Source organism: Mus caroli, chromosome 2 (assembly GCF_900094665.2).
Source record: "Mus caroli chromosome 2, CAROLI_EIJ_v1.1, whole genome shotgun sequence".
Classification (NCBI taxonomy): Eukaryota; Metazoa; Chordata; class Mammalia; order Rodentia; family Muridae; genus Mus; species Mus caroli.
This window is the reverse complement of record NC_034571.1, coordinates 75,309,038-75,332,301: the sequence shown is the minus strand read 5'-3', so window position 1 is coordinate 75,332,301 and position 23,264 is coordinate 75,309,038. Positions and strand designations below refer to the sequence as shown.

The 23,264-nt window shown below is 39.5% G+C and overlaps 1 protein-coding gene across 1 annotated transcript; it reads right to left on the bottom strand.

The window, feature by feature from the left end:
- Positions 1 to 2,430: 2,430 nt before the first annotated feature.
- On the bottom strand, positions 2,431 to 22,892 carry Nup35 (nucleoporin 35). The gene is made up of 9 exons (XM_021153689.1): positions 22,773 to 22,892; positions 18,934 to 19,104; positions 17,417 to 17,544; positions 15,352 to 15,406; positions 6,981 to 7,122; positions 6,370 to 6,439; positions 5,116 to 5,244; positions 4,017 to 4,181; positions 2,431 to 3,016 (listed from the first exon to the last, which is right to left on the bottom strand). Exons 1-9 carry the CDS (start codon positions 22,810 to 22,812, stop codon positions 2,939 to 2,941), a joined length of 978 nt encoding a protein of 325 aa, XP_021009348.1. The 5' UTR covers positions 22,813 to 22,892; the 3' UTR covers positions 2,431 to 2,938.
- Between the last annotated feature and the right edge of the window lie 372 nt (positions 22,893 to 23,264).

The window sequence follows — 23,264 nt, the reverse complement described above, 5'->3', positions numbered from 1 at the left end:
GATGAAAATTCTATTGTTTTATTACACAATAATCAAAAATTCAGAAACAGATTTCCTTGGCTCTTAAAGGAAATTATGTGATAGATACAAAATGCTATTGGGGGAAAAAGTCAAATCCAAATATAACAAAAAATATTTCTAGCCAAAAGACAAACTTCTCATTTCATAAAGGCCTAGGAAAGCAATAAAAGGCCCCATCCAATATAAACAAGGAAGCCTTTTTAAGTGTGCTTCATTGCCTAGCCTTTTCTATCGTGAATAGAGTACTTTGTACAATGAGGCAAGATATAAAATGCTTCAGTGCAATGTGTTCTAATAAAGAGATTTTTTTTCCTTTCTAAACCTTCATCCCAGAAAACTAAAATCTCCAATTGTCATTTGCGGTGACTTTAAGCTTATGAAAACCTTAGAGGGCTTGTTTCTTACCAGAATGTGTTAAAGCGTAGACTGCTATACTGGGAGACAAGGGTTACACTCAGCCTCCACTTCTTTACAGCTTTTTTAACAGTCAGCAGCAGTGAAGGTAGAAAAAGTAACTGTCGAGTGTCCAGCCCTAAAAGGAACTTCATTATTACCCTCCAGGCTCAGGAACGTTAAGCAATGAGGAGTGGAAAGGCTTTGTAAGGGGGGAATAATGGAGAAGAGTGCTGGGGAATCATGAACTCACAGTGGCTGAGGCAGCCGTACTGGCCTGCTCAGAGCTGGACCTGTCAACCTTCAAGTCACAGATGGCGGGCTTATGGGGCCCTGTGCCTCCACAGTACACTGCAGACTGTTGATGGCTGCTGGAGAAGCAGGTGTTTTTGTCTTCAGTGGTACAGCCACTGATGAGAGCCCTATGTTCCAGTCAGTAGCTCTACACCCTTGCTCATGTGGGAAACCCAGGCTAAACTCAGTGGGCACTAAAAACAAGACAGGTGGGAAGGGGATTCAGGGATGGAAGACACGGGTGAGAGGGGAATAAGAGGGTCTCGATCAGAGAGGATCATGATCAGAATATACTATGTGTATGAAATTGTCAATTACTTACAGTAAATAGGGGTGGGGGAGGAAAGAAAGTTAAAATTCTATTAAAAGAAAAACATTTAGTGCATGCCCTGTATTTTTTAATTAAAAGCTTCTTTCCTTTTAAGAGCCCTTTCTGAGAACCTTAGCAGCCAAAGGAGATAATCTGAACAATAACAAGAAACAATAATAAAATGAAACCTCTTTTCAATATAGTATGTACACATAGTATCTTTGTAAATATAAGTATAGTATTATATTTAAGTTCATAAGACACCAAGGCCTGGGGGGCTGGTGAGATGGTTCAGTGGGTAAGAGCACCCAACTGCTCTTCCAAAGGTCCGGAGTTCAAATCCCAGCAACCACATGGTGGCTCACAACCATCCGTAACGAGATCTGACTCCCTCTTCTGGAGTGTCTGAAGACAGCTACAGTGTACTATATAATCAATAAATAAATCTTTAAAAAAAAAAAAAAGACACCAAGGCCTGAAAACATTATTCTGTATGATAAAGAGAAAGGACTGGTATTTCTGTATGAATGTATACTACTGTAACCAAAGCCTAGCGCAGAAAGGCTTCTTTCTACATAGGGTAATTCTGAAATATAAATGCAATAGTAGTGACAGCTGGAAAAAAGTCTTATTGTCTCCAAACAACTGATACAGGTAAGCATCAGAAATATGAGGGCTTTAAACATTTTATCAAAGAATTCAGAGAAGGTTCCAAAGAAGGTATTATTAGGCCTGTACCTGTGGCCAGTGATAAAGATAAGTACCTTTAAAAGTGTGACGAGAATTAGGTGTCTCTTCTTTTTATATAAAGTATACCTATTGCTATTTAAAAAAAAAAAAATGAAAGCAGAATGTGATTCTCTCCAGATATAATGGCTAGATATGAAAAAATGAGGTACAAGTTGAACCATAAATACATACATACATACATACACACACACATACATACACCTGACCAAATCCAAGCACTAGACTCTGTACTCACAACTCACGTGGCTGTTTTACCAAGGCCAGGTGTGTTGGATAGTGAGGAACACAGACAACTATTGTTTTTAATTAAACAGTTAAATATTAAGACACTATTAATACTGTGGCAACCTCATTAAGATCATGATTTGAATAAAGCACAACAACAAATAGTCAATTTGGGGGAAATTACAAATTTAAATGACCTGTATTTTGCATATTAACAAACTTAAGACTCTATAGAAATGTTTTTTTATTTATCCAAATATTTGGATGAAAAAATATCTCAAATCTGAGAAGTACTCAAACAAAAGAAGGAAATCAAATATGACAAAATGTAATAATGATAATGAAATCTGGATTCTAGGTATAGGTTACTAACATGTTTTCTATTATTTCAGTGAACTCTTAAAACTACAACAATAAATCAACCTTCCAAACAAATGTTTAGCACATAAAAATTGACAAAGTTTATTAGGAAACATTAGTTGTAGATGGTTTTTAAAAAGAATATAAGAGATGACAATCCACAAGACATATACAAAGATATTAAATACTATCTAAATTAAGACCATAATTCAAATTTCTAATTATAATCAGTGTGTCTTGGTAAAGCAGCTCTCACTCTCTGAGATTCATCCGCCTTCTCCTGAAAGCCAGTGAGACTCACTTCAAGCTCAATCATTTAATTGACCGCAGTAGTCGCCGGGTACCCGGCACTAAGCATGCACTACATCACAGAAGCACAAATGCCATGTGGGCATCTTCTCTTCAGGTCTATCACGGCCATCTTTTAAAGTGCAAGATACAGATGGGCTGTTTCCTTAACCAAAGGATTATAAAAGATGTATCTGAGATGGGTATCCCACACTGCCAGGATGGTTATACAACTAACCCATGGCATGGCAGCCCTCTGCTACTGTAGCATAGCGGCTCAGTCCAGCTCCTGATGTACTACCAACCGAACATGTACTCCATCGCTCTTGACACAAGGCTCTCATCCTTCTTTGGTGTCTGTCTGTCAGAAATAACCTATTAAATAACACATCACAACAAAAAAGAGAAAGAATAAAAATGTATCAGGTTAGTTTCCTTAGTGGCAGGTAATTCTACAGTTAACTAATTAAGTCTGACATTAAAATTCGAATTTTTAACATCTTCTAGTTAGAAAACTAAGTAAAAGCAAACCCTACAAAATGAGGAATTTAAAATACAGATCTAAAGAGTAATAACAAAAAACTCAAATTCTGTAATGATCTCCAAATTTCAGGAGACTACAATGGGAAATTCCCCCACCCATCTGACAGCTCACGTATACTTCATGTGCAGGTATCATGGCCTGTGCCAAAATTCAGGACTCCCGGTAAATCAATGGGGCCAGTAACAGCTTAAGCATCTCAGTTCCCATACCATTCTTGAGAAGGCAATGAATTTCTTTATATTTTTTAAAGGACAACTTTCTCATCTGATATTAAAAGCTGGTCGCCTTCCTTTAATAACTATTGCATTGTAAAGCTTTTTTGTTTTTGTTTAAAAGTTTTATAGTCAACTTGATAAAGTTTAATATTTTTTTCATGCCAGCAATGTATAATATTTTGGTTTTAAAAACTGTTTTCTTTTGCTTTGCAGTACTGGAGATCAAACCGTATACCTGTGGCACATGCTGCATAAAATGCTGAGCTATGTCCCCAGCCCAAATAAAGAAACTGCTGCAAAATTAAAGACAGCTTTCTTTTTCTTTTTCCTTTTTTTTAATTAGATATTTTCTTTATTTACATTTAAATTTTTATCCTCTTTCCTCTTTTCCCCTCCAAAACCTCCCATCCTATCCCCCTTCCCCTTCCTTTTGAACTGGTGAAGGCTCTAACTTTAAAAATGATAATGATAAATTTAGAAGTTTGAAGGCTTCATCAAGGAAAATGAAGAGTAAACATTTAACTGTACACACACACACACACACACACACACACACACACACACACACCACTGATCTAATGAAACAGTAAACAGGCTACACGTATCCTAAGAATACCTGGTAGTCACTAGTGGAGGCCTTGTATGCTGTGGCAAGAGGCCTCATGGTAGAAACCCTAGGAGTGCTTCCGGACTGTGTTGGAGTGCCTAAAGTCCTGATGGGTGTTGTAAAGGCTAGAGATGGAGATGACAAGACTCCTCTGTCACTGTTTTCCATGACATTCTGGAGAAATAAAGAAACATGGGACACATAATTATGTTACACATAATACTGTGTAATACTTTCCCCAAACACACACACACACACACACACTTATTAAAGACTACTAAATTTGACCATATAAAGTTTTTAAGTAAACTTAGCTTTGAGAATAAATACTATTTCTTAGCTAGAATTTGGGATCTAATCCAAATCAAACAGCCTCAATTTAATTATATATCACAAGAACAAGAGTCTCTGCATAAAACGGATGTTTTGGAATAACAGGCTTCCAGAAGATGTGAGAGAGGAATGGGGATGAATAAGACCAAAATACATGATAAACATGTATGCATTTTTTTTTAAAGCATCTTAGAGCAGACCCTAAGATAAGTCAGCAAGGACAAACAGAACTAACTCGTGTTACTGTACAATTCCTGTAGCGCCATCAGAGAGCCCTAGGGAAGAGAGGAAAAGGTTTGCATATATTTATTTCAAGTATGTTCCAAAGGGCTTTTTTTAAGCCACAAAACTTAAATTCTACTCACTAATGTTGAAAAAGTACATATAAAATAAACTTTAGCGCTCTGAAACAGAAATGAGTATCAGAAAACTTTAGCTATTTAAAGCTATCAGTCAGCATCCATGTGACATGTCTGTGCTGAGCAGCACCAGTCATTAGAAAGTTTATAAACCCTGATATGCTCTGAGCAGAAGTCAGAGAGGGCTAGTAGTCCAGACACCTAAAATCTACTTTAGTACTACTCCACACAAGTTACCTTTCTTTTTTAAAAAATGAAGAGTGCAGAGAGATAATCTCTAACATCTTGTAATGCCATTTCACAAACTAGGGAAAAGAAGAAAGGTGAGGCTAAAGGACAAACACTAATGTTAACATTTACCTGCACTCTGCGTGCAGAATAAGTAAGCTACTTTCCTTAAATCACCTACAACTTACTTTATCTATACAGGGCTTGACACCAATCATGATGGACTCTCCAAATATTCTCCCGTCTTTGCTTAAGGCTTTCCGGGCTTGCAATTTAGATTGGTAACGAATATGCATCCAGTTGCCTGTGTTAGACATCTGCAAACAATAAAATTGTTTCATAAGATACAAAATCCACACCTAACATACAAACATGAGGACAAAATTGACTTGCACTTTTATTTGATCCCCTATAAAAGCTGCATATTAGAATTTAGAAAGATCTATGGAAATAGCTTCTATACTCCCTCTCCAGATCTCAACTCCCTAAAACAAAACATGTGGCAAATACTCCCTGAAAGTAAAATAACTTCCAAATGAATTATCTCCTACAGAAGAGTTATATTAGCAACTATTATGTAATTTCTAAAAAGCTATATTCATGAATATGACTGTGTAGGAGTGAGAACTGAAATAATAGAAATGCAACCTGGTTATGGCCTGTGTATGGGACAAGTATCTCCTAAGGCCACTGTAGGATAAAGAGCTCTTAGACACTCCAGAAGATCTGGGCTCCCCACTTCCTCTGTTCCCAATAAAGCTTAAGAGAAAACCACCACTGTATACAAGACGTAGTCGACCTATCTAAGAGCCTGAACTAGTTAAGAAAGGAGGGTGGATCATGACACAGTCACTCAACCCTAACTATTCCTTCACTAACACTACTCAAATTTGAGTCTTCTAGACTCCAAAGTAAATATACTTTGAACATAAAAACTAAATTTATACAGAAGTGGATGCTCACAGTCAGCTATTGGCTGGAACACAGGGCCCCCAAAGAAGGAGCTAGAGAAAGTACCCAAGGAGCTAAAGGGGTCTGCAACCCTATAGGAGGAACAACAATATGAACTAACCAGTACCCCCGAAGCTCATGTCTCTAGCTGCATATGTAGCAGAGGATGGCCTAGTCGGCCATCAATGGGAGGAGAGGCCCTTGGTCTTGCGAAGATCATATGGCCCAGTACAGGGGAATGCCAGGACCAGGAAGTAGGAGTGGGTGGGTTGGGGAGCAGGGCAGGGAAAGGGTATAGGGGACTTTGGGGATAGCATTTGAAATGTAAATGAAGAAAATATCTAATTAAAAAAAAAGAAATAAAAAAAAATTTTAAAGATAAAAACTAAATTTAGAAAAAAAGACAAAAAGAAGTAGTGCTCTTTAACTTATAACTTTTCTTTCCTTAACCAAAATGTTAATTGAATAAAAAAAAAATTAGTGAGCCTTACCACATGCTTTAAGATATTCCCATATTGTGCAAACTGTAATAATATATAAGAAGCAGATGCCTGTGGAAACCTGGGGGAAAAAATTGCCCAGACAAAACCATCAATTTCTATTATCAATACAAAAAACAAACTACCATACCATTTCCTCTATAGTAAATTCTATCAGTCACCTTTGACTCAACTACACTCCATGCCCAGAGCCATCTCTGAAATGTTTCAAATTCCCAGTCCCATAACTAATTACCACAGCTAATCAACAGCTAGCCAGATGCAGGTGTGAACTCAAATTTCATTATTTCCTTATATATCTCTGTATATGAGATTTTGGTTCCAAAAAAAAGTGGTACAAATAAAAGTAAGACACAAAAATGAAAATGGCTGCAAGTGAGGATGGCATTTAAGAAATAAAACATGGTTTAAGTAAGGCTTGACTGCCTTTATTACTTTCAATAATACTAATATTCTAGAACTCTTAAGACAGACGCTGAGGTAAAGCTGACAACTCTTCAGTCGGACAAGTCAGGCGGCACGGGTGCGCGGGTGCACAGGTATTTAAGAGTATAAGCAAATACTGGGGTGGAGTAAATTTTTAGCAGGTTCAGAATCCTTACCCAAACACAGTCACCCAGGTGTCATCTAGGTGATCTTCTGAAGTCAGAGAATCTCCTTGAGTATAAAAAGGATCCAGTTGGGCAGGAGATAGTGTTGTCTTTCGTGGTTGACCAATGTTTGCTGGACTAAACATGCTTTGCCCTGTATTAGTAAATTTAGGAAGTTAGTTACCAATAAAAACACATGGGCTTATTTTAAATCAAAGATCTTAGTTCATAGGGCAAATTCTATTAAAAGCTGACAATTAGATATAATGATTTGAAACATACAACTGTAGCCAATAGCCATTTCATACTATCATGTAGAGACAGTCATTAATAACTGGGATAATTTGTCATTTTGTCTTTGAGATAGGGTTTCACCATATAGCCTAGGCTGGCTTCAAACTTGCAATCCTCCTGAATCAGCCTTTTGTGCTCAGGTTACAGGTACGCTCCACCACACATGATTCTGTGTTTGGTTATTCTGAAATTAAGCACTAATGTCTCATCGTAAGCATGTTCAACATTTGTAAATTTCTAACAGAAAAGTGAAAGACGCTCCTTCTCCTTCCCTAGATCCCAGTGCTGGGAAGACACCAAGGGCGTTACACAGGACCGCCGCCTGCACGATCACTGAGCTACATCCGACCCTTGCTTCTTAACACACCTGATCCTCGTGCATCTAAGATTGCAGATGTATGCCACCAAACCTTGCTGTAAGTTTATTTCATCTCAAAGTCTTGACTATATATTTCTAAGTAGATATTAATTTTCTTTATCTTTTACAATAGAAATAATTTATCAATCCAGTTAATCGTTTCATATATATGGAACATCATTCTTGATGTTACAAGCAGAGCAGCACAAATCATAAAAATGTGAAACCAAGCACAAACAACCCTAATGAAGCCTAAATTCTAGAACAAAGACAAACAGGTGTGTAACTCTAGAAAACATCCAAGTCTAGATAGTAACTACTAACAATTAGCAAAGACAGGGGCTGCGAACACAGGGGAGGCAGAATGAAGACAACAGGGTACTCAATGTCAAGTGTGGTGACAAGGTGAAGACAATGGCCAATGCAGGGCCCAAGAAGGTTGGGGTAGGTGTTGGATAAAAGCCGAGTTCACTTCTTCCACAGTGAGCACACTGACGAAGACTGGGAATACCAGCTCATATGGAAGCCCTTATAAAAACCTCTGTAAGGACTTTTGATACCAAGAATCTAACGGATACAACTTATAGAGGAAAGGAGTTTGTGAGCTCATGGTTTCAGGGGGATTCGAGGCCATCACAGTGGAGAAGGCAAGATGGAACCGCAGCTCCCTCTGTGAAAATTGGAATGTAAGGTAGAGCAGATGTTTATATTGCAGCAGACCAGGAAACTGGAGCAGGCTGGAACTAGAAGCTAAGCAATGAATCTCACCTCTACTCAACTACATACACTAGGCAGACCCCCATCTCCTAAGGGCTTCATAGCTTTCAAAATAGCAGCTCAAACACAAACCTGTAGAGGACCTTGGCCCCAGTGTCTCCTACTCCTTCTAATGATGTGGAATGCATCTACACTAAAGGTCTCCACAGTTTTAGCAGTGCAACATAGTTCAAACTCCAAACAACCAAAAAGCAAATTGAAGTTCTCAAAAACTACAATGTAACAATGTATTTTTAACTCAAAAAAAAAAAAAGTCTTTAATCCCATCACTTTGGAGGCAGAGGCAGGTTCCGAGTTAGAGGCCAGCTGGGTCTACAGAGTGAGTTCCAAGACAGCCAGGGCTATACAGAGAAACCTTGTCTCAGAAAAACAAAAACAAACAAAAAAAAAGGTCATCTAAAATTTCAAACATCTCAATTCTCTTAAGTAGGCTACATAACTTGGGCTTAGAAAGCCATCTAATCCAATCTATTAACATAGCCTTTACTTTGGGGAAAAGGTTAGACCAAACCAGACCTACTATGCTTATTAAAAACCCTTCAAAACCCAGCTAGATGGCTCAGTGGGAGATAAAGGCACTTTCCACTAAGAAAATTACTGATAACTATAGAGTTGCACCCCTGAGATCCTCATGGTAGAAGATTCAACTTCTACAATTTGTCCTGACTTCAACATGCAAGTCATGGCAGGTGTCCTGACTTCAACATACAATCCAAGGTCAAAAGAAATGAGGAGAGAGGAAGAAAATAACCTAAAAGAGGGTTAATCACATATATTCTGAGACCCTTGGCTTTGATTGTCCACTTGACACAATGAAGAGTTCTCAATGTGGAACTGGCTAAACCAGTCTAGTCTGTCTGTAGGTATGCTTGTAAGGGATTCTGTTGATTGCATAGCTTAAGTGGGAAGCCTTGTCTTCTATGGGTGGTGCTGTCTCCTCACTGGTTTGCAGAATTGTAAAAATGGAGAAATTACACTGAGCAGAGACACACATTTCTTTGCTCTTTAGTGTAGACGTATTTTGAGCAGCTGCTGTAAGCTGCTGTTGCCTCGGCGCCTCCACAATGATAGGCTGGAGCCTGGAACTGCGAGCCAAATAAACCTTTTCTCCCTTGAGTTGCTTTTGTTGGATGGGGTTTTTTAATCACCACAACAGGAAGAGAAATTAGAACACATTATAACACACTGAACAATTATTATTCTTCATGCCATCACAGTTGGATCTAATAAGTAAAATGTATTTTTAAAATGAGACATTTATAATGGAATGTCTCAGGAACTGGAGAGCTGGCTCAGCAGTTAAGAGCACAGGTCTTGCAGAGGACCTGAGTTTAGTTCCCAGCACCCATGTCAGACAATTCACACCTGACTGCAATACCAACTTCAAGGGACCCAATACCTTCTGTGGACACTACTCAAATGTACATTCAGACTCAGACACACAAACAAAAACACATCTTTCCAGTTTCAGTGTCACATCTTTAGTCCCAACACTTGGGTGGCAAAGGTAAGAGGATCTCTGTGAGTTCAAAGCCAGACTGGTCTAAATATTAGCAAGGTATAGGCCAGCCAGGGCTATACAATGATACTGTGTCTAATAAACAAACAAACAAACAAACAAATAAGCCTTATCGACCATCTCTTTAAAATCTAATTAATTCTAACTACAAAGATATGCCTTTAATAAGCTAAAAACAATAAAAGGTACATTAGTATAAAGCCAACTCAATTTTATGCCCTATATAACCACTAGGATATAGTTTAGTTATGTTATATCATGTAATAACCTTCAAGCAAGAAATTTAATTAAGGCTCAAGTTGAGACAACCATTATGACCTTTAAATAGACAAATCAAAATTAAGTCTCAAATGCATAAGCAATCTAATCTTTGCCTTGTCAACTAATCTAAAAAATGCAATTACTTACACTAATCGAAAAGTATTTACATAAGTTTAGTATAATTGCTCCCCACCAAGCTAATATTTAATTGCTGCACTGATTTCCCTTCCTTCAAATCAAACTTCTGGTACCGACACAGTATGCTTAAGAGGAAAATAAAGTGCCCATCAACCACATCAGGCTGGACGAGAAGTTATCTCCTTGGGAAATCACTAGCCGAACATTCCTCACAAAATCAGACTAAAGGGCGGGCAAAAACTCTTACTGCCCTTCAATTAAAGAACAGATCCAACTATTTCAAAATAAGTGAAAACAAAAGAAAAATTACAGCAAATTGCAAAGTGATATAAATGATATGAGGTCTTGGCCATGATATCTTCTCACCATGAAAACAAGCAGGACAGGTCTGGAATAAAGAGTTTTGCCTCAGCCCAATGGACACTACACCAGGGAAGTTTCCCCAATGATAGGAGTATTTTTCTTAAGCATGGTAGGCTCTTCAGATTGAATGTGGTAGCTTATAGATTCATGGAAACTCCAGACAGATCACAATAGTACTAGCAATGGTTTCTGACAGCCTTTCATATAGATTATCAAAACTTAGCCTCATTTGGTAACCTCCAAGTTTATATCCAATCCATCTGAGGATAGGAAAGTCCTGAATACCCTCACGCTCACAGCCTGTGTCTGAAGTGAGGATAAACTGGTGGGTACTTTCCGTACCACTTCAGGTCTAGCATAGCTGGACAAGGGATAGTGTCCAGTGAAGCAGAGTGAACAGACCACCACCATCCCTGGAGCCCCTCCGGACAACTAATAGCAACACTCCACAAGTTCCTGCTGCCTTGACCTTCCCAGAGTTTCCTCCTCACTGCACATGGATTTAGTAGGCAAAATATATTTCTAAAATGAGACATTTAGAACAGAGTATATGGAGAGTTGGAAAAATAGAGCTTAAAGCACACATAACCAGGAATGTGGTGCTTGGGACCAGCTCATCCCAGACAGATAATAACTGCCACTGTCTCTGTCGTAAAAGACCTTGGAGGTATGCTGCTCTTTGGCCTGCTTAGCATGGCTTGTTAGGCCTCCTTTCTTACATGAGGTAGGACTACCTGATGAAGAGTGGCATTGCCCGCCCACCATGAGCTGGACCCTCCCAGATGACTCACTGGATCAAGAGAATGCCCCACAGACTTTCCTACAGACCAGTCTAATGGAGGCATTTTCTCAAACCAACTTGCCTCTTCCCAGAAGACCCTGGCTCCCAACCCCAGGAAACCAAGGGTTTTATCTCTAGAGAAATAAAAGCTAAACACGTCAAAACTCAATGAGCCCACTCACAGAAGAGACAAAAGGTATGAAAATGACAAGAAGGGAAAGTGAAAATCTGCATACTGAGAATGGATTTGCCTGTCTGTATTCAGAATACCAGCCAGGCTACACTCATGTCCATAAAGGCTATTCTTTGGGGAAAATATTAAAAGGCAGGAAAAAAGCTACATAAGCTAAAATTACCCTCTCTGTGTCCCTTCTCAAAATATTTGGCATATTATTCCAATTCTCTTACAGTGTTACACAGTAAGAAACAAGAGAGTTTTTATTTGTCTGAACCCCAATTCCAACCCCTACCTATGTAAAAGATTCTATGTAGCTAGCTTTTTAGGGTCACCTTCAATAATTATGCTTTTATCAACAATGACAAAATAAGTATAAAAAAAATTAGAAAGGAACAGAACTTAAGAGTATTATTCTCACAGTCAAAACTCTGACCCATAATTGTTCCTGTCTGAAAGAACTGCAGGGTTGGAAATGGAGAGGAGCATGCAGAAAAGAAGGTCCAGCAACAGGCCCAAAGTGGGATCCAGCTCAAGCGGAGGTCCCAAGGCCTGACACGATCACTGAGGCTATCTATGGAGCACTCACAAAAATGGGCCTAGCATGACCACACTCCAGAAGACACAACAAGCAGCTCAAAGAGTCAGATGCAGATTATTTGCACCCAACCAATGGACAGAGCTGACCCCTGAGGGAGGACCAGCAGTCTCAATTACCTGGACCTGAGATCTCTCAAACAATAGACCACCAACCAGGCGCATACATGAGCTGATGTGAGGCCCATCACATATACCATAGAGGACATACCCGATGGGTCTGGGTTCAGTCAGAGAAGATGCAAGAGACTGGAGTTCCCAGGGAGTTTAGAGGTCTGGTTAGGTGGAGGGGGTGGGACATCCTCATGGAGACAGGAAGGTGGGGAGGAGGTATGGAATGTGGAACAGTCAGAGGGTGGATGGGGGCAGGGGAATAGGGGAATAAAATCTAGAGTGTAAATGTGTAAATAAATAAATAAATAAAAGACAAAAAAAGAGATACTATTAATCTTAGCTGGAGAGACATCTTTTAAAAAGAACAAGATGTTCGATTTTTCTAAGTTTGTTCAAAGAACATAAAGTGGAACTAAAGATGCCACACAGAACAACGACTCATTGAAGAGGAAGTCTCCGAGAAAGTAGCACACAAATGTGAATGGTAATAGAAAGGAGAAAAACAACATTTCAAATCTTCAAGGGATCCAAATACAAACAAAAGGAATTCCCCAAAGATAGAAGGCAAAAGAAAGTAAACAAGGACCCAAGATACACGCAGAAGTTTTTCAGAAATAAAGGACATGCCTTAAGGAATCTATCAATAGCCCAGTAAAGCAAAATCCCACACCAAAACACACTATGAAACCCAGAACAGAAACCATGTAGAAATCATGATTTTTTTTTTCTCCCAACAGCCAGGAATTGTCATGGCAAACATTTCCACAGTGCAGTAGAAATCAGAAGACCAAGAAACTTCATCTCTGAAATCCCAATCTCATACAGGATTAAAAAGAAGCAATTCCACCTTGAGTTTTGAGTTTTACTTATTCTGCAACCTTTATGATAAAACTACACAAATGTGTGCTTTGCTAAAAAATATAAGAATAAAAAAAATGGGAGACAAACAATTATAAAAACAAGCTCAACGCAGGAAATGAAGGCAAATCCTAGGGTGACAGTTGTTCACTATTCTGAAGCAGCAAACTGACAAGAGAATGATGTTCTCAGCTTAAAACAAAACAAAAAAAAAGTGCTTGAAGCTGGTCATTTTATAAAAAGATAAACAGGTATCATAGTAACAGAAAACTTCCTTACAGGGAGTGGTGGTGGTCTGTTCATTCTGCTTCACTGGACACTCTATCCCGTGTCCAGCTATGTTAGACCTGAAATGGTACGGAAAGTACCCACCAGTTTATCCTCACTTCAGACACAGGCAGTGAGCGTGAGGGTATTCAGGACTTTCCTATCCTCAGATGGATGGGATATAACCTGGGAGGTTACCAAATGAGGCTGATCTTAATAACTTCTGTGAAAGGCTCTCAGAATCAGGAGCTGGGCCCTTTTCTTCTATCTAGAACATTTTGTTTTTCCATACCTCCCTCACTTCAAGTTTTTTTCCTACCTGTGGACAAGTAAAATAATGCCCCCCAATGATGTTCATAATCTAACCTCCTGAATATGGAGACTATTCTGTAGTATTTGCCAAAAAGGGATTATAGTTGCAGGTGGAATTGAGTTTGCTAATCATCTGGTTTTCTAATAGATTCAGGAGGGCAATATAACAGAGTTACTAAATAAATAAGTGACTTGAGATGTAACTACAAGAATGCTCAGTGTGGTGGTACACACCTTTAATCGCATCGCTTGGAGACAAGTAGATCTCTGTGAATTTGAGGCCAGCCTAATCTACACAGCAAGTCCCATGACAGCTAAAGCCTCATAGTAAGACTTCTCAAAACAAACAAAAAGAATGGTCCAAGAATAATTGCTAACATTAAAAGTGGAAGACAGGGATCATCATCCAAGGAAAGAGAGCCATCTATAGAACAGAAAAGGTGGAACCTGTATTCTCAATAGCCTCCTCCACAAATTGCAGCAGCCTTTCCAATGCCCTCCTACTTCACTAAGAACTATGGCACTCTCTTGATCTTCAGAACTACAGCACAATACATAGTCCGGCTTAAGCCATTACTCAGTATATTGTAACTAATAAAATAGCAACAGAAAACTAACATACTACTCTATAAAACTCCAAGCCCAGTCAGATGAGATAGCATAGCTATAATCCTAACTCCCAAGAGGCTGAGACAGGAGGGCTGGAGATCAGCCTGATTAATTAGCAAAACTCTGGCCCAACACACACACACACACACACACACACACACACACACACACACACACACACCCCTACCTTTTAAATCTCTTCTACCACAAACCCTCTCCTCTATACAAAATATATTCATTTCTAATGAGATTTCTTTTTTTTTTTTCTTTTTTCTTTTTCTTTTTTTTTTGGTTTTTCAAGACAGGGTTTCTCTGTGTCGCCCTGGCTCTCCTGGAACTCACTCTGTAGACCAGGCTGGCCTTGAACTCAGAAACCCACCTGCCTCTGCCTCCCAAGTGCTGGGATTAAAGGCGTGTGCCACCTCTGCTCGGCTTCTAATGAGCTTCCTAATCTGCTTATTTTGTTTATAAACATAAATCCTGTGACCAATATTGTCTACTGGAGGATTATTTCCTGTGTTTGTTCTCTTTCACCCAGGTCGTTTCTGAGCAATTCCCATCATTCATTGGGAATGGTAAACATGTTTAAAGGACCATGTCCTACGGATGATACTGAGAGTGACTAGAACGTTGTCAAAGACAAACCAGGGATTACACTCGCTTACAACTCAGTGTCAGTACCCCTTAAAACACCTATGTTTGATCTCAGTCTTCTACCCACTTGTGGTGACTCTTATTTTATACAGTTTTTATAAGCCAAGAACTACTTCAAAAATCTATTTAGTGTGCATTCTTAAATTCTTAATACTTTTGGTAGACTATCCTATCTGTAAATTCACAAAGCGTTGCCTTCCTAAAGATTACTGACATTTCAGCCAGCCTCCAAATTTAAAGAGAAAGTTTTTTTCTCTGCTCTGGCAAACATCAGAGCAGAAACAGAAGCTGAGTAAGAGGACTCACCAGTCACAGGAGTTGTAGCTCCAACAAGAGGACTCTGCAACAATGAAATGTTTGCCTACATGAAAAGAGTGCTAAGTTAAAAACACAAAGTTGTAACCATGCACAAACACAGTAATCACTAAAGGTTCAATAGAGAAGCTTCTTTAATCGATATGTCAATTCCTAGAATGTATTCATTAACAGACCTGTTTCTATCAGCACACACTTGCAAAGGGGGACTCTCACTGTTCATCTTCTGTCCTGACCAGTATTAACTCAAAATCTGGCAAGGTCACATTTCCTTTGGCTCCTTTAGTGTATATTTAACAGTAGGAAGCATGAGGGTGGTGACATGGCTCAGGGCTAAGTATTCTTGCTGCCTGAGCTCAATCCCCAGCTCCACATGGTGGGAAGAGGGCCTACTCCTGCAGGCTAGCCTATGGCCTCTACAGTGCATCTCATCACACACATACACACAATATAAAGAAAAACTTAATTTGAAAGATGTTACATTGGGTAACGAAAAACTTTTATAGGAATTAATAGTAACATAGTAGCTATTTGGTGTTATTTCTCAATGACCAATACACAAACTAATGGATATAATGATAATTTGTTCATCAAATTCACACAAAAAAGAAAAAAAAATGCAATTTTAAACAGACACAAACTATAAAACAACACATTCAAATGACAACAAAAGAGAACTTATGTTTAACACTCAGTAAAACATTACCAAGAGGAAAATATCATTAGGCATCTCTAAATAAGAAAATATTTTAGAGTTAGAAATCCATTAATAGAAGCTGGAGAGATGACTCAGATATTAAAAGCACCTGCTGCTCTTCCAGAAGCCCTGAGTTCAGTTCCCATCCCAAGGGGCCAGGATCCTCCTTTGACCTCTCAGTGCACCCACACAGTAGCACATGCCCACAAAGAGATGCACACATACTCACAAATAAAAATAAATCTGTTTTAAATCCTCCTATAAACAGAATAAAAGAAACAAAAAGTCCACCATTATCCAACTATCTGATCCAAACCAGAGCTGAGCATGGTATCTTGGGAGCATAACTAAATTTGGCCCTCATGTATTAATAATGTTCATACTTCAAAGTCAAAAACATTGGTGTATGCTATCACCTACAAGTCTTCTCACCCTTTCAAGTGAGTTAATAACTGACTCGAGTTCTCTTCATGCATCACAAGACTATGGAGAACGGTCATGAATCCAGAAGCGAGTGGTTCTCACACTAAGCTGCACACTGGATTTTACGTAACCTTCCGAATGATCCCCATTCAGGATGCTCTGGATGTGGTAAACCTAGAAGAGCACCGTCCACCGAGACTGATACCTCTGCAAGCCAGGCATGGCATCCCACACCTGCCCTGAGAATGCCCACGACACTGACAGAGGAGCATGCTAAATGATTAGCTCATCAACTTGCAGCAGGCAGTTTCTTTAGTAAGAGAATACTGGTCTTATGTAAGAAAGAAACTCCTAAAACAAAGCTCTCCGGCCAGGCATGGTGGCACACGCCTTTAATTCCAGCACTTGGGAGGCAGAAACTGACCTGTGAAAACTCCAGGCCAACCAGAAGTACATGGTGACGCGCTGTCTCAAAACCAAAGCTCACAAATCATTATTAAACATTAAACCTCCAAATACTACACTGAATTTTCACTTACTTTTTTCCAGAAAAAAAATAAATAAACAAAATTTGTGCTTAAACAAGTGGAATGACTTAAAATTCTAATTATACTCTACATTTACAATAATTAGGTTGGAAACATGGGCAGGTTAATAAGACATACCTAGCCCACAGAACTACTTATATAAGAAAACAATCTATAGTCTACCACCTTCTTTCTTTTTTTGGCTAATACAGGATCTTGCTATATAGAAGAGTCCAGCTGCAAACTTCTCATACTTCTGCCTTGCCTCAGCCTTCCTAGTACTGGACTACAGGTGTATGCCACCATGCCCACCTTAGGATCCTATGACATCTTACATACATTTCCTCAGTGTGTAACCATACAAAACCACAAAATGGCTACCTATTGAGCAAGGGAATGTGTTTACCACCTGTCTTCTTGAAGTCAAAGGCGTTGCTCCAAGTCCTGGGCTGGAAATGTCATCATAGATACTTCTCACAGGTGGAGCACCACTCTTATCTTTATGAGCAGGGACAACGGGCTGTGGTGGGGAGCCCCCTACAACATACAAACCACTCAGGTGAAAACAAAGCAACTGTGCATCTCTCCTGCAAGGTAGGTTTAGTTTGTGGTTTTGAAATAAACCTGTTTCCTACAGCTATTCAAACTTTAATGTCTAACAGTCGCCTGAGCTCTTGTTTGAATTCAGGCTCTGATTCAAATGGTACAAGTGGAACCTGTGACTACAACTCTGAAAAGCTCCCAAGTGATGTCACAATGTTGGTGAGCTGCAGAATGCACTTTGAATAAAAGGTTTCAGAATAAACTATTGGAGATTTTAGTTTTTATAAAAAACACATGTAACACTGGTTCCTCTACCATATGCTTAACATTCAATACCAAATGGGATCAATCTCAGGGCCACACGTGATGATTTATGCCCTCGGTCCTAACTACCCAGGAGGCTGAGTCGGCAGATCACCTAGATTACAAGGTCAAGGCCAGGACAAACAACATATCAAAACCCTGTCTCAAAAGAAAATATAATCCCATTTCTTCCTTGAAAATAGGTATAAACAACAATATATTTACGTGAATAATTTAAATGACCCCAGCATGGAATTTAACTATCAAAATTAAACAGAGCCTATTTAACAGAGAAAAAGGAGCAACTTTTGTCACATAAGCAATGGTAAACAATGAAACAGACCAGGCCTTTATTGGACACTGAACAGCTACAGAAGTCACCTGGCTACTCAGAGTCCAGACTAGAGAACAAAACTGACCTGGTTCAGCATGCTGCCACTAAGGAGCAAGTCTGTCAAATTATTATTTAGCTTCAGACTCATCTTCTGAAATACTATTTTTTTTTTAAGAATGGAGCTCTTCTACCTATCAAACTGATTTTTTAATGAGAGAAATAGAAAAGGATTAGCATACACATGGTTACCACTTCATCAAGAGCCCGAGGGAAAAAAGTATACCTTCATTTCTTGTGGGGTTTTCTGGTAGTTGCTTATTGGTTTGTATATTGTTTTGAGACAGGTCTCCTATGGCCCAAGCTGACCTCTGAGAATCACAATGAGGGGAAGAATGTCCTTAAACTCCAAATCCTTGCTTTATTTCCTAGATGATGGATTATAGACTTTCACCACCATGCCTGGCTATGTATAAGGCTTTTTAGAGAGGGTATCCCCTATAGCCTCAGCTTGCCTGAAATACCTATGTGGCCCAGGCTAGCCTTTAACTCACAATTCTCCTACATCAACCTCCTGAATGCTGAATTATAGAGGCTTATAACCAGGCTGGGCTAAAGCATAACTTTATTATGAAAATATTTAAAAACTAATAATAATGTGTTGGTGAGGGAGTGTTGTACCATTACTTCTCTGAAATTCCACTATGCATACCCATATACCATAATATCACCATAAGCAATTAACCCACCTGCTAGTAAAGGTGATCTCATTTCCATTACTCCTACTGAAGGGCCACTAATTGATCGAGGTTGCGGAGTCACTGGAGCTGGTAGGTCCCCCATTAAAAATCCAGGCAAGAACTGGGCGTTAACGCCTGTCTTTGGAGATGTGGGTGAACCCAACATCATTGGTTCAGATCCTAAATTAATCAAAAACGGAATAAAATAAAGCCATTTCCATTACAGTACCTCACAAACAGATACAGCAATTTATGATAAAGTTGAATAATTTAATCATAAAAATTTAAATATGAACTTTGAATTCCAAACTGTGAAATAGTCTTGTATTCACAATACTAATCTTTCACCTGTATTTGACGATGCTAGAGATCCAATCCAGGGCATTTTGCTCGTGTTATACAAGCGCCCACAAGGTATATCCACCAGGTTAATCTTTGGCAGGTGTTCTTAGTTATATTATTTCATTGATTTAAAAGCATCATTTTGAAAACCTTAGCTTATTATTTAAAAAGAAATCTCTAATAAAAGCAGAATAATTTACTTCTACATCTGTGTTTCTACTATGTACCTAAAAACAAGAATACACCAATCTTTATACAAATATTGGCAAATCAAAAACAATAAAAATGTAATAATCATGCACCCCTTACCACACTAAGGACGCTAGAACTTACCTTCTAATTCAGAAATACACTGAGAGGAGTTATAAAACTCATTTTCAGCCAGGCGTGGTGGCGCACGCCTTTAATCCCAGCACCTGGGAGGCAGAGGCAGGCGGATTTCTGAGTTCAAGGCCAGCCTGGTCTACAGAGTGAGTTCCAGGACAGCCAGGGCTACACAGAGAAACCCTGTCTGGAAACAAACAAACAAAAACTTACTTTCAGATCATTTATCTTAAATTCATTAAAAACAACCTTTAGAAAACTGTAATCAGCAAAAGTCTCCCTAACATAAAACCAATCTAAAGAAAGAATATTTTGTAACCATCCATTCAAAATTACTCTTCGAGGGGTAAAGAGATGCCTCAGTAGTTACAATCACTGGCTGCTCTTCCAGATTAACTAACTCCCCAGTGTCCAAATGGTGGCTTACAAAACTCCAGTTCCACGAAATCTGATGCCCTCTTTTGGCTTCCTCAGATGCCAGGCACACAGGTGGTACAGGACATTAATACAAACAAAGCATCCAAGCACATATAAAAAAACAAATACGTATTTTTAAAAAAATTAACCTTCTCGAGCAGCAGCAATGATTATTCCCATTTTTAGAATAAGAAAACTGTAACTGAATTACATAGTAAAATTAAGCAGTAAGAAAGTCATAAGCCACATAGAGATGTAGACTCAGGTTCTCTTAGCAAGATGAGCATAAGGGTAGAATCCACTCACAGCTTTTATTACTTTATCACACGCAGAGCACTTGATCTGATAGCTAATATTCAGTAAGTACTTCACAATCCACCAGCATCTTATGATACAAAACCTCTGTAAAGTGCTAATGAAGAATTGCATGTCTACCGAGGAACACGTAAGTTTCTGGCTTAGGGAGTAAGCCTTTGTATGATTTATTGTATTCAGAGAAGTCTGATGTTTGGTATGAGAGTTATGTGGGTTTTACTAACTATTGCTTAACTTCTAAATAGCTTAAATACTTGTTTTCTGATATTCAAAAGCTTTTTTTTTTTATTGTTTTTCGAGACAGGGTTTCTCTATATAGCCCTGGCTGTCCTGGAACTCACTTTGTAGACCAGGCTGGCCTCGAACTCAGAAATCCGCCTGCCTCTGCCTCCTAACCAAGTGCTGGGATTAAAGGCGTGTGCCACCACACCTGGCTCAAAAGCTTTTAATAGCATACCCTTCCTCTTTTTTCCATTATTAATGCAGATCTGGATATTAACAGTTTAAGTTTAAAAAGAGGGATGAAAAAAACAAAGTAACTCAGAAGAATAAAACAAGTATCAAAAAAGTTGTAAGGCTGGATGGTGGTAGCCTTTAATTCCAGCACTCGTGAGAAAGAGGCAGGCAGGTCTCTGTAAGTTCTAGGTCAGCTTGGTCAACAAAGTGAGTCCCAGTCAGCCAGGGGCTATATAGAGAAACCCGATCTTTAAACTCCCACCCTCATCCCTCCCCGACCCCTCAGGGGAAATATGTATACACACACACACACACACACACAAACACTAAGGTGTAAAAAAAATATTGTAATTCTTTTGTAAAGCACTAGTTATGTTACATAGTGCTACTACGTATCTCAAAAGAAAGTTAAACTCAAAGCAGAAGTCTCAACAAAAGCATATTCTAAATAGATATTTAGAAAAGACCAGTAACGAAATACAAAGGTTTTGGTAACACAACTATCATCTACAAGAGGGGTAGGAAAACTGTGACAGCTGTAAGAGTTATCAAGGTGTGGTGAGATGGTTCAATGGGTCAAAGTCCTTGCCATTAAGCCTAAATTCAGTCCCCAGGACACACAACACATCCATACACTTGCACATTATATAAAAATCTAATTAGGTCAAGAAAAACCTCGGCTACCTAAATACACAGTGATAAAGTAGGCAGCCAGACTGCCACTTCATGACTAAACATAAAGGCTTAATGACTGCTGCATCCTGCACATCTGAAATTCCACTTCTCAATCTCTGCCCCTAAATGTTAAGTCCTTCACTGACTTCTTCAGCAGTGCCTGGGTGAGGTGCCAAGAGGACATCAGACCAGCAGACACCTGAAAAACGCACAACATGTGACTCTGAACAGTTAACATCAGACAAAGTCAGAGCCTAAGCTAGGCAATATACAAGAATGTGTTCACATTTATCACACCTGAAAATATGCTCTCCAAAATGTCACTGTTGGACAGAAAAACTGGAACTGCCCTGATCTCTAAATAATATGAAAAAAAATCAGAAAATAAGTTTTAATGCAACAGTGTCTCTACATTATTAACATAATTGGTTCACTTTTTATGATAAACAAAACCAAGTTACGTCATTCTTTTTTTCCCTTTTTAGTTTGATTTGGTTTTAATACAAGTTTTCTCGGTATAATCCTGGCTGTCCTGGAACTCACTTTCTAGACCAGGCTGGCCTCCAACTCAGAAATCCCACCTGCCTCTGCCTCCCAAAGTGCTGGGATTAAAGGCATGGCCACCACTGCCCGGCTGCAACTCTATTCTTAAAACAACTTTTTACCCAAAACGTGGCAAGCATTACATACCATTTGAATCTACAAAGTTAGTTCTACACAATATATACAATGCTTACTCTCTTTAACAAGCTTGGAGAGTTATAATACTACGATACGTCTCGGAAACTGTAGACAGGTTTTGTTTGTTTTCTGTTGTAGAATATGACCATTGTCACTACTCACAAAACTCAGCGGGAGTGAAGAATCAAAATGTTAATTGGTTTGTTTTTTCTCCAAATACGGCATATTAGGAACGTTTCCCCAACAAATAATGGGGATGACTCTTTAGCATCAGCAGTCGTCCAATAGAGTCACGTTCCAAAGTAAAAGGCGGGGGAGGCGGGCGAGCCAGGTTGGTTCTGGGTCATGCATTCGTATACAAATTTCTTTTGTGACGTTAAGACCAGACCTAGAAACCTAGGTGGCCCCGCGGCAACCGGTTACCACAGCGACCAGTGGTTTACCGCCCATCCTCGTGCACGCTTTCGGGGTACGGGGCAGGTGACCAAAGTGCAGCCGGGCGGTATGCCGGGTTCCCGGGTACCGCCGCCCAGATGTCACCGGCCACCGCGCTCCCCGCCCCCTCCGTGGCGTGTGACGGCCACCTCCGGGTCCACAGCGCGCTGGCTGTGCCACCGGGAAGGCCGCGGTTCACTCACCCAATGTGGGCGCCTGGGGATCCACTGCAAACGCTGCCATCGCAACGGCCGCTCCTACTCCAGCAATGAGCTTCCCAGTTTTCAAAAATGGCGGAAACTCTTATCACCGTAAGAGCCGCGCAGCCTTATGGGTTGCGCAACTTCCGGTCATGCTCTCTGAGGAGGCTGAGGGCGCTTCAGCCATTTTGGAAGAGGGCAACCTTCTTTACCCTGTCTGGGATGCTAAGGAAGATTTTATGAGGATACCGAGAGCAATGTGGGACGTCTGCTTCTAAGAATAGCAAACCACAGTGGTGGTGCACGCCTTTAATCCCGGCACTTGGGAGGTAGAGGCAAGCGGAGATCTGAGTTCGAGGCCAGCCTGGTCTACAGAGTGAGTTCCAGGGCAGCCAGGGCTATACAGAGAAACCCTGTCTAGAGAAACCAAATTTAAAAAAAAAAAAAAAAAAAAAAAAAAGAAGAAAAAGATCTTGGCAAACCTCCTGATATGTT